This window comes from Lactuca serriola, chromosome 8 (genome assembly GCF_051521515.1).
Source record: "Lactuca serriola cultivar US96UC23 chromosome 8, Lser_US96UC23_V15, whole genome shotgun sequence".
Taxonomy (NCBI): domain Eukaryota; kingdom Viridiplantae; phylum Streptophyta; class Magnoliopsida; order Asterales; family Asteraceae; genus Lactuca; species Lactuca serriola.
Genome location: NC_136415.1, coordinates 256,444,503 through 256,455,744, shown reverse-complemented (window position 1 = coordinate 256,455,744; position 11,242 = coordinate 256,444,503). Strand labels below are relative to the sequence as shown.

The 11,242-nt window shown below is 37.0% G+C and overlaps 1 protein-coding gene across 1 annotated transcript; it reads left to right on the top strand.

The window, feature by feature from the left end:
• The first annotated feature begins 1,926 nt into the window (after positions 1-1,926).
• LOC145070513 (protein SAR DEFICIENT 1-like) lies at positions 1,927-4,509 on the top strand. The gene is made up of 7 exons (XM_079017449.1): positions 1,927-2,170; positions 2,292-2,367; positions 2,492-3,035; positions 3,178-3,338; positions 3,456-3,650; positions 3,858-3,954; positions 4,067-4,509. The coding sequence occupies exons 1-7, from the start codon at positions 2,082-2,084 to the stop codon at positions 4,288-4,290; spliced, it is 1,386 nt and encodes a 461-aa protein (XP_078873575.1). The 5' UTR covers positions 1,927-2,081; the 3' UTR covers positions 4,291-4,509.
• Positions 4,510-11,242: the final 6,733 nt, after the last annotated feature.

Genomic DNA, 11,242 nt, shown 5'->3' with positions numbered 1-11,242 from the left:
GCAAACTACGCTAGGCTCTGATACCACTATTAGGTTTTGAGCACTATAAAATCCCTATGGTGCACATACAACCCTAATAGTTTGGATCTAAGTTATCTCTAGTTATACATGAAAAATTCATTTTTCCAAAGCATGAATCCTATCTATTATACAACTTGCTATGTGAATCATAAAAATATTGGTTAGATGATTACCTCTTTATCTAGCTTGTATTACTTGGCCTTTAAGAGCTTAGCACCTCAAGTGTAATGCCACAAATTCTTCACAAAACACCACCAACAATTGGAGGACTTGAGAGAGAGGTTAGGAACACCCAAAAATCAGCTATACTCTTGCTATATAACTTGTGTATGCGATTTTAGGGTCTAAGGGGTTACATATATAATGTTAGAATTCCAAGAGTCATATGTAACACTAATTCTTACATTTAGGCTTATGATCCATGACTCATATGGACTAACTTTTCATGGACTCGAACATAAACTTAGCCTATCATGGATCAATATCAAAAACCATATGTATCACTAATTTACATAATCAGTCCCCGTTAATTTAATTAGTCTCTTTTGATCACTAAATTAATTTTTGATCAATACTAATTATATAATATGATTTCTCAATTAATATATTATATATATAATATATTAGTAGATCATAAATAACCTCTTTCTCAAATATCCATCCTATCAGATTGTTCTAGTGAATGCAACCCAAATGTATCATGCTAGTCTCAGGTCAAATACATACCAATTATAGTTATGGGCTTAGACAACTAATCCAACACATGTTGTACCATCCAAGTAGATATTGCGATAAGGATGTTGCGGCGAGTAGATAGAAGTTCTGCCATCCTTGGAGATGTTACGCCAAACAGAAGCATCTTACGCCATCACGACAGAAGTTACGCCATGAGGAAGGGTGTTGCAAAATGCAAGATGATGTTGCACCACATTGGAGAAGTTGTGCCATGTTGAAGAGGAGTTGTGTCATATAGGATCATATTGTGCCAAATGTGGAGATGTTGCACCATCTTTATTCCCTGATGAGCCACGATATCCCTGATGAGTCACAAAGTCCTCTGTGTTGCTCAAAAGTTTGTGATGCTCAAGGGATACACCTTGTTGTGCCACCATGATGGATGTTGGGTCATTCGTGTTCATGATGAGCTAGTCGTGCATCATGATACTCCACTATGGCAGAAGCTGCTCCATCATGTGCGTTGCTGATACGTATTTGTTGTATGTCGTAGGTGAATGTTCTAGAAGCTACTACATGGTAGATTATGATTCGTTGATACCATTCATGGGCCTATATGTCAATGAATTTGACCCATTAAGGTTTTAGGTTTGATCACTCAAGTATAAATAAAGATGCTTTCTAAGTCATTTGAAGTGTCTTATTTTTTAGAGTGATAGCCGAATCTCTGTGAAATTGTACTTGTAACCTCTGTTTGAGAACTCAGAAATAAAGAATATTCTTCTCCTTTCCATAAACGTAGGTCATCTTGACCAAACCATCTAAATATTATATCTTGTGTGTTTTTGGTTTTGCTAGTTATCTGGTTTACTTCCTAATAATATAGATAAAAAGAAAAAACAGGAAGATATTTATTTTTCAAATAGTAATATCTTAGTATAGTTGCACAACAAACCTCTCTTGTGAACCTTTTTTTGAAAAATTAAAAAAAAAATCAGGCGAAGCACAAAGGAAATTACATACCATAAGATAAGGTCTATTTTTATAGTTTACTTTTGAATCAATAAAAAAGGAAAGTTAAATGTTGACTGGGCAATGGATATTTGCCTGTTTGAAGGGGCGAAGACTTCACGGTTGACTTAAAGGAAGTCTATATCAAGAATCTTCCATATATAACGTTCCCTCATGACTTGGGCGTTAATCTACCTCTCTTACCAACCTTCTTCCTTGACCGTTCCACGAAGCTTCCCATTCTCACTTATTTTACTTTATATAGACCAAGACTTCAACAAATTTCGTCTTCCTTCTTTTATCAGTCCTTTAAATCTCCTTTCCCTTTGGAAACAATATAGATGCGGTGATCTTCATCTCTGATACCCAAAAAGATGACTGGAAAAAGGTTTGCCGACGAAGCCGAACCTGACCAGTACTGGCAGAATGAAAGACGACGGCGTGCTAGACCTTCTTTGGCTTCGTACGTCTTATATTTTGTTTTCCATATGTTCTTTACTTAATTTCTTCTATTCATCGTAAAAAATTCGCCTGCTTGGTTAAAACTGACAACATTTCTTGATTTTATCTTTAATTGGGGTCAGTGCAATCGGGGAAGTTGTGAAGATGAATTTTGTTCAAAATTTCTGCACAGTTTTAGAGCCAATGCTTCGAAGAGTGGTATGATACTTATACCACTTTTTTGAAATGGTTAATTCCTTTTTTCAGAGAAACCATTAATTTCTCCAGCTAAACTGTTAAATTATAATATTTTATTTTGTATAACTATTTGTGCTTTACCTAGGTAAACGAAGAGGTTGAAAATGGACTGCGAAGAAGAATACCATCATACTCTAGGTCGAATTCCCTGCGGATCAATGCACTCGTACCCTCGAGTACCATGCAACTCAAATTCAGAAAGCATCTTACACTCCCAATTTTCACAGGGACCAAAATATTGGATGAAGATGGCAACCCTCTTGAAATATATCTTGTTGACACCGACAACAGTCTAGAATCTAGCTTTTCTAGTGCTCTAAAATTACAGATTCACGTAGTAGATGGAGACTTCCCTTCTTCCAATAGTATTATATGGACCAGTGATGATTTCGAAAAGAGCATCGTGAAGGAAAGAAGAGGGAAAAGGCCATTGCTTGCTGGAGACGTGAGTGTTACTATGAGAGATGGCGTTGTTTCTATTGGTGATATTGAGTTAACAGATAATTCAAGCTGGATTAGAAGTAGAAAGTTCAGAATTGCAGCCCGAGTTGTTCATGGAGCGACTCCTGGAGTTGTAATACGTGAGGCCATGACTGAAGCCTTCGTGGTTAAAGATCATCGTGGTGAATGTATGTCCTCTCTCTCTCTCTCTCTCTCTCTCTCTCTCTCTCTCTGCATCACATAAATGCACGACACAGTATTTTACACGTTGACAAATGCACAGAAGAATTAAATATTATATTTGGATTATTTACTCGCGTAAATGTTTAGTGTACAAGAAGCATCATCCGCCAATGCTTGAAGACGATGTCTGGCGCTTAGAGAAGATTGGAAAAGATGGTGCGTTCCATAAGAAACTCGCTTCAAATGATATCAAAACCGTGCAAGAGTTCTTAAAGCTTTCGGTTGTCAATGAATCTAAGCTTAGAAGGGTAAGTCTTTACGTCCGTTTTCATTTTTGGTAGTACATATTGAGTCATTGTGAGGCGATACATATATTTGTAACCGAATTACATCTGTTTCTTGAACTTATGTCATTCTTTTTACAGATTTTAGGGCAAGGTATGTCCGATAAGATGTGGGAAGTAACTATAAAACATGCTAGGACTTGTATTCTTGTGAGCAAACTACATATATCACGAGGACCCAACCATACGATCTTCTTGAATCCTATATGTCAAGTAGTTAAAGCCGTGATCAATGGAGACGTTTTCACCGGCAAAGACCTTGCTACCCTAAACAAGGTCAGTTTATATCATTGTAAGATAACTTTGGTATTTTTGTTTAAAAATTATGCCGATACCAAATTTGGTTTATAGATATTCATTTTGTCAAATTATCCGAAATATAATACCACTAATTATTAAACCAACGATCATATGTGTGAACAATTGTTGTAACACTATCTATTCTGCCACATTTGACTATATGGATTTTCCTTAACTTCTCAGGTTTTTATTCATAAACTTGTTGGGGAGGCTTATCAAACTTGGGACTCTTTAGAAATAGTTGATGGTCTTTTGAATGACACTCCACGACTAACACAAGGTACAAAATTACCTCCTCTTTATATCTGCTTACAAAATAAAGGCAAACAATATCTACATGCATTTTTTTGGTTTCTACTTTGTTTCAAATAATTTAACTTCGTGAAAAATAGGTGATATGGTGGATCAGTACCCAAGGAGTCAGATAATGACGGTTGGGATGTATGGGGGACATGCTTATCCAATAGCCCAAGCCACTGACTTAGCATTCGTGTCGACCAATGACCACATTGGTGTTGTGGGTTCGACTTCATTTTACACCCCAGTGGAGGCTTACAACTTCTCGGAGTCTTCATCAGAAGGCGAATTTGCAGCACATCATAATTTCATCAAATGATTGATGTTGTTCATGAGATAGTCGTAGACTTCACTTGTAAATTTGTATATAGTTGCATCCAACAATAAAGTCCATAACCAAGAGAATTCCCCATCACAGACATCGCGAACAACGTTTTAATCTAAATCAACAGAGAAATAGCTTTCGTTTGGATGCATCGTATCAAGATTAAAACAAAAACACAAGACATTGAATAACTATCCAATATTATTGAGAAAATAGCTCTAAACTCAATTTGATCGTGTTACAACATTGATCCTAACTTGGTTATTATGCATGTATTTTTAGATCTATTCTACTGACATATAGGATTAGATTAGGAGTCTTAAAATTAAAGCCTACTTGCTTAAGCCCCACACAACTGGATCCCAGAGTCCTATTCGACTTAGGAATTCCAACAATCACCCCCTAATTTTTAAGTCCTTCTTGAAACATCTTTGATCCCAATCAAGCTCTTCATTTCTTTGAACTTTTTTCGTGCTTGGGGTTTGTAAGAATGTCTGCCTTTTGTTCTTCACATGTATAAGTCCCTACATTCATTTGATGTATCAATCGGATCCACTTGATGGTGCGGAATCCCAATCAAGTGGATGATGCAAGATAGAATGGAGAAGAAGAAGAACAAGAACTCGATGAATCTTGAATGTATTGATAATATGAATGATGATCCAATATAAGATTAATGCCCACTCATACGTCTTCTCTCTAATTTCTCTCTCTAGAACATGATATGAAATGAATGAATGAATGCTCCTCTAGAATGCCCCTCCCCTCCTAGACACCCACTAAACACTCCCCTAATGACTATTAAAGCATATGGACCGAAAACCCAATTGCTTGACTGAAAACACATGAGTTTTCGGTCCAAGCTACAAATAAACTCAATAATATTTTTGCCAAAGACTAAAAACACTAAATGCTTAGAAAAACAAAGTATAAACCAATTTTTAGACCCAACAATCTCCCCATTGATTTATAGTTTTCTTTTCTTGTAACCCAACAAACTCCCCCAAGGTTTTGTAGCTTGCATTGCTTGTTAATCTTCAATATGAGCTTGGATTCGACATTAATCTTCAATTTCTTCACGACTTCAAGATGATCATATAAATCTTCTATGTGAGTGACTTCATCTTGAATATTTGGGCATTCCTTCAAAATTTGACTTTGAACGCACGTTGGGTGTGGAGGCTTCTTCAAAAGATTCTTGAAAATCAGCACTTTCAGCTTTGAGAATCTTCAGAGAGAATAACATTGAGAATGAATCTTCTACATCACTTCAGCAGGTACATAGATATCAGCAAATTGATTGATGAGGCTTCAATGCAATCCGTCACATAATCTTCAAGTACAACTTCACCTTGCTTCTGAGGTTGAAAGATTGAATGTCGAAAGAATAATCTCCATTTCTTGTTCCTTCGAATGAATATTCTTCGACAATCATGGATGAAGTCTTGGCTCAGAAAATCTTGATACAGTCTCCATGAGTCTCATACACATATAAATTAACTTTTCAAGAAAAAGAAAATTTTAAGATAAAAATAAAACTAAAAGAAAACTTAGCACACAATATTTTTGGATTTTTCATATTCTCAGAAAAAATTAAACAGAAACAAAAATATTTTTGGATTTTTTGATTTTTCCGAAAAAGAAATAAAACAAAAATAAAACTATTTTTGGATTTTTAATTTTTTTGATTTTTGTTTGATTTTTTTTAAAAAAAATTTAATTATCTCCCTTAAATTTGTGCATAGAGGAAAACTATGAACAAGTTTAACAAAAACAAAAATAATAGCTAACTTTAAGACTGATTTGGGATCATAGTATTCAGACAATTCAATATTCTTTATCAGCATACACCTGCATGCTTAGATGTCACACCCCCGAACTAGACGGCGAAAACGTCCACGGGCACATGTGACTAACAATTGAATTATCATCACAATGAATATATATATATATATATATATGAAACATAAAACATTCATCACCAACATTACATATAACAATCAGCATTGTTCACATCAAGTACATTGTTACAAAGTACATAAATTCAAAGTATTAATGGTACGATGAGTGATTTTACACAAAATAAATCCATACATACTTGTAAATCTTCTTGCTTAACGATTAACTGAGAATACAAGTTATTTTGAAAACGGTCAACATATATAATATTGATGAGTTCATAAGTATGTTTGAATAAAACTCTTTGCATCTTTCGAAAAACCAAGAAAATCCGATATTTTCTGTAAAATGTCTGAAATTAATGTGAAAATCAAGTATAAGTGCATGATTACTTTTATTTTTACTCATGGGCCGAGAATTTTGGGCTAGGAGAAGGGGTGGAATAGTTTGGGCCTTTACTTGTCTTTACTTGAAATTATGAGGTCCAAATGATTACTTTTCAGCCCAATAGGCTCATTAGATGGTTCACGACCCAAAATAGCATAAAAGAATGGGTTTATGGTTTACTATGGTTAATTGGATTAGTTATGGCCCAATAAGGCCCATTAGGTTTATAATGAATCATTCTAGGCCCAAATGGTCAAAAATGTTATAGATTTGTGAATTTTGTCCATTTAGAATCCAAATAGGATTTCCAAGCCCAAAATAGTTGAATTGAATGCTTATTGGTCCATTAGGCCCAATAAGGGAATCCTAGTCCAATATTGACTCAAACCGTGATTATTAGGGGTTTCCGACTCTTTGTTGAACATGAAAGGTGAATTTAAATAAGCACTGAGTGATATTTTCTTAGAGTATATGTTTTACAATAGTTGAATGATTACACAAGAATAGAATTTCCTAGCAAAAATGCTAGTTGTGACATCAGATCTGGTCAATCACCGGTATTGTGATCCACTTAAACACAAAGGATATGTGCCAAATTGGACAGATTATACGTGATAAGACATTTTGATCTATATTCTTAAATGGACCATTTGGCTAACGACAACCAAGGATATTGTTGTCCACTTGAATTCAGAAAGAAGATCTACACCAACCTATTAAATGATTCAATTTTAGACTTACTAGAACGTGTTTACACTTCCCGATATACCCCGATAATCAAGAACTTCTAAAGAACTCCTTACTTTAGGTGAGTATTCAATCATTAAGAAAGAAGTCAGATATAAAAGTGCATATGTTGAATCCATGGTCAGATGTTTTCCAATCACGCACAGGAAACAACATATGACTAACATAGATAGAGAGTTAAAAAGATAGTAGGGTGCATATGTTGTGTCCCAGGTCGGATCTTCCGATCACGCAGAGGGGACAACATATGACTGACAGATAGAAAGAATTTCATAGATAAGGATATGCATAGAGATAGATTTTCATATGTTGCATTCCAGGTCAGATATATTCCAATCACGCAAAGGAAGCAACATATGACTGACAGATAGAAAGCAAGAAAATAATTTCCTACAGACCTACTTAATCAGAATCCCCCAGTCTCCCTATCAATACTGGAATTGAGGACATGAGTCCATACATCGAGGAAATGTTAAGCCATAATTCTAGATACGTATGACTTTTAGTGAATCCCGCAAGTTCACATATTTATCTCACTGCTCAATCTACCCGAGCGTCGTATTATCAGTCCAAATAGAGCTATCTAAGTCCATACTATCAAGTCCTTTCAATTTTCAAACTAAGTCTAGTCCCTTTGAATCCTGTGTGCCTACCAACACATTGAACACAAAGTCTAAACAATTCGGCTTCAGTGCATTACACGATTTTCAAAATTCCCTTTAGCACTAAGGATCATAACACTTCCCAAACTATACCTACAAACCAAAAATATAAGAAAATAAAGGATTGTATTTAATATTTTAAGAAAAACTCGAGTAGCGAGAAGAAAACTCAAACTGTAATTCACCAATTGAATTTCCATCTAGAAGGTCTGAGAACAACACATATATTTTAATCTCAGAATAGATCCAAAAATTCTTCACATCGTTAAACAAAAACCCAATGTGTGATCCTTTCCCTTCTTCCTTTCCTTCAAAGGACACATACCCTCACTTAAAGTTCTAAGTGTTGTACAGTTGATAGATGTCCCCTATCATGTGCTCGGAACAGCCATTATCAACAAGCCGAAGTCTAATGATATGCCTCCATAGCTGCTCCAGCATAGAGTGCAGGATTAATTGGTCTTTGGAACCCAATCCATTTTGAAACTTGGTTGACCTTTGTCATCTGTGCAAGGTACTCTCTCCCATGACATATCTTGCTTATAACAAACAGAAGATGAAGAAATGTTAGAATCATTAGAGGATTTGGGAGTATGAACCTTTGGTACCCATCTGTAGTTGGGTTTAACCCATTTCTTATTCGATCAGATGGATGCCTTAGAACTTGTTTTTGAACTTGAAATGGTCCACTAAGATGGCTTTGACCTAACCGGTCTTAGTTTCACTGGAGCATCTCTTGAATTTGTCTTTTTGGAAGGCATTCCCATCTTGACCTTGGGAGTTTGATTCTTGGCCTTCTTGGCATTCCATTTATCATTATTTGAACATGGCCTCGAAGGTTTTCCTTTGAAAAATCTCCCACTTTGCGCGTTCTGCCATCCTTGTGTGTATTAAGGAACATATGCGTGATTCGGACAATTTCTAGCAATGTGTCCAGGTGTTCCACAGTGAAAACATGTCTATTTCTTCACGTAGGAATTGTTTCTGCCTGCCCCTGGTGGCATGCCCTTCCCTTGTCTCTACTTGTTCCCACAAGCACACTTGTAGCACATAGTATGTTTCGCTTGTTTTGGTGGCTTGTATTTACTAACAGCAGGTTGATTAGAAGCAACAGAGTTAGAAGCAACAAATTCATACTCCTGGCCATAAACTCTCCATTGGTCACCAAAAGGGGCTTAAAACTCTAAGGGCTTAAGTGGTTAAGTGCTCCAAAGCTTTAAACAAGTGTTTGGGTGGGTTTAAGGTACTAAAATGACCTTGTCTGATGTTCACGGCCCTGGGACCACTCCCCCATGCGTTTATGTCCTTGGGACCAATCCCCCATGAGTTTATGGCCATAAACTCATGGTAAGGAGTATGATTTCGTGAATCTTGATCCTTAGGTCGATGGGGTAAGGTTCTATGTCACTAACCAAAGCTTACTAAGGTGTTAGGGTGTCATTTGCACCCTTAAAAGGGGTTTACGGCCCAAGAACATGCCTTGGCCATAAACTCCTTGAATCCCATGATTTCTTATGTTTTCTAAGCTCTAAATATGATAAACATAGTGTACAGTGAGTTGGATCAAAAGTACTTACAATCTACGAGCTCAAATGGTCGATATTGGCCAAGAACACGAGTGTGTGTTCTTGGTGTTCTTGGTGAAACTTGAAGATCTACAAAATGGAATGATTTCACGGATGAAATCATGTAAGATTACTAGTTCATGCAAGGTATCAACTAGTTAAGACAATAAGCTTACGAGTTTTGAAGATCGGGGACGAAATCGGGATGATACTTGAGAGGATTTGGGCTAAATGGAAGGAAGGTATGAAGAAATGGCCACCTCTTCACCATATAAGCAAGATTTTACGGGCCACATGGAGTTTACGGCTGTAAACTCCCATGTGTTGGCCGTGAACTCCTTGCATGAGTGTTTGAGGTCATATCTTTTAGCTAAAACTTCAGCCGATTAACCCCGACACTTATTCCTTAAGTGTACACGGCTCAAAATGCTCAAATAAACTTCTAATTGTGCTAAAGTATAACAACAATGAGTTTGAATTTCAAAGAAGTGTTAGACTGAACTGGATGGAAATTACGGGTTGTCACATCATCCCCCCATTAGAGGGAATTTCATCCCAAAATTAGAATTTAGGTAAAGGGGTAGGCATGAATAATCGAGTAAGGAGGTGGGAAAACTTCCTAATCGATTGGTTCTCACGCTCATAAGTGAATTTGGGTCCTCGGTTGGTATTCCAACGAACCTTCACAAGTGGGCGACGACGTTTTCTTCGTCCGCTTGACCACTTAGGTCGAGGGTCACGACGGTTCTTCCACGAAGGTGAGCATCTCGTTGATCTCGATCTCGTCGAGTGGACTTACGAGAGTCCTGACAGAAAGGTATGTTTTCAAGTTCGAGACGTGAAGGGTAAAATGTATATTACTGAGTTCGTGGTGTAGGTTGGGTTTGTGAGTTACAGGACCGATTCTGGCAAGAATCTCGGAGGTCCTAACTATTCTGGATTTGGCTTACCATGCTTTCCGAAGCGTATCAAGCCTTCCCAGAGTGAGATTTCCAAAAGGATTTGGCCTCCCACCTAAAATTCCAAGGTTTCATTCTCTTGCTTGTCTTCCCAGTCAAGGGCCATTCCCTTCTGAGTCAAAGTCATAAGAGGTTTCGTAATCCGCGAGGAGTTTTGAATGAACTCTCGACAGTAGGTCAGCGAGACCTAGAATTTGGCGAATTCCTGTCGGCATCCTCGTTGTTTGACGAATTCCCAGCGGTTTTGATTTTTTTCGCAGGGTCCTCAAGAATTCCCACATTACTGGTAATGTGTCTTAGGAATTCGACTCTTCAAATCTAAAACTCTCATTTTAGAGAACTTCGCGTAAAGCTCCTCTGATCGTAATGTTTCCAGGGTTTGTTATAGATGCTCTTTATGATTTCCTTCTTACTACTAGAGTAGATAAGTAAGTCATTTAAAAAGACAATGACGAACTGATCCAAGTAAGAATGGCGTACCTTATTCATTATGTTCATGAATACTACGGATGTATTGGTCCTATCTGAGGGGTATCACTACGGACTCGTAGTTTCCGTGTCGAGTTTTGGAAGATTGTCCTTGGGACATCCTTTACTAACACTCGCAACTGGTTATATTCGGATCTTAGGTCCATTTCTGCAAGGTACATCATTCCTTGCGGTTGGTCAACTAATTCATCTATGCGGGGCATAGAGTAATGATTTCTAATGGAAGTCCTGTTGAGGT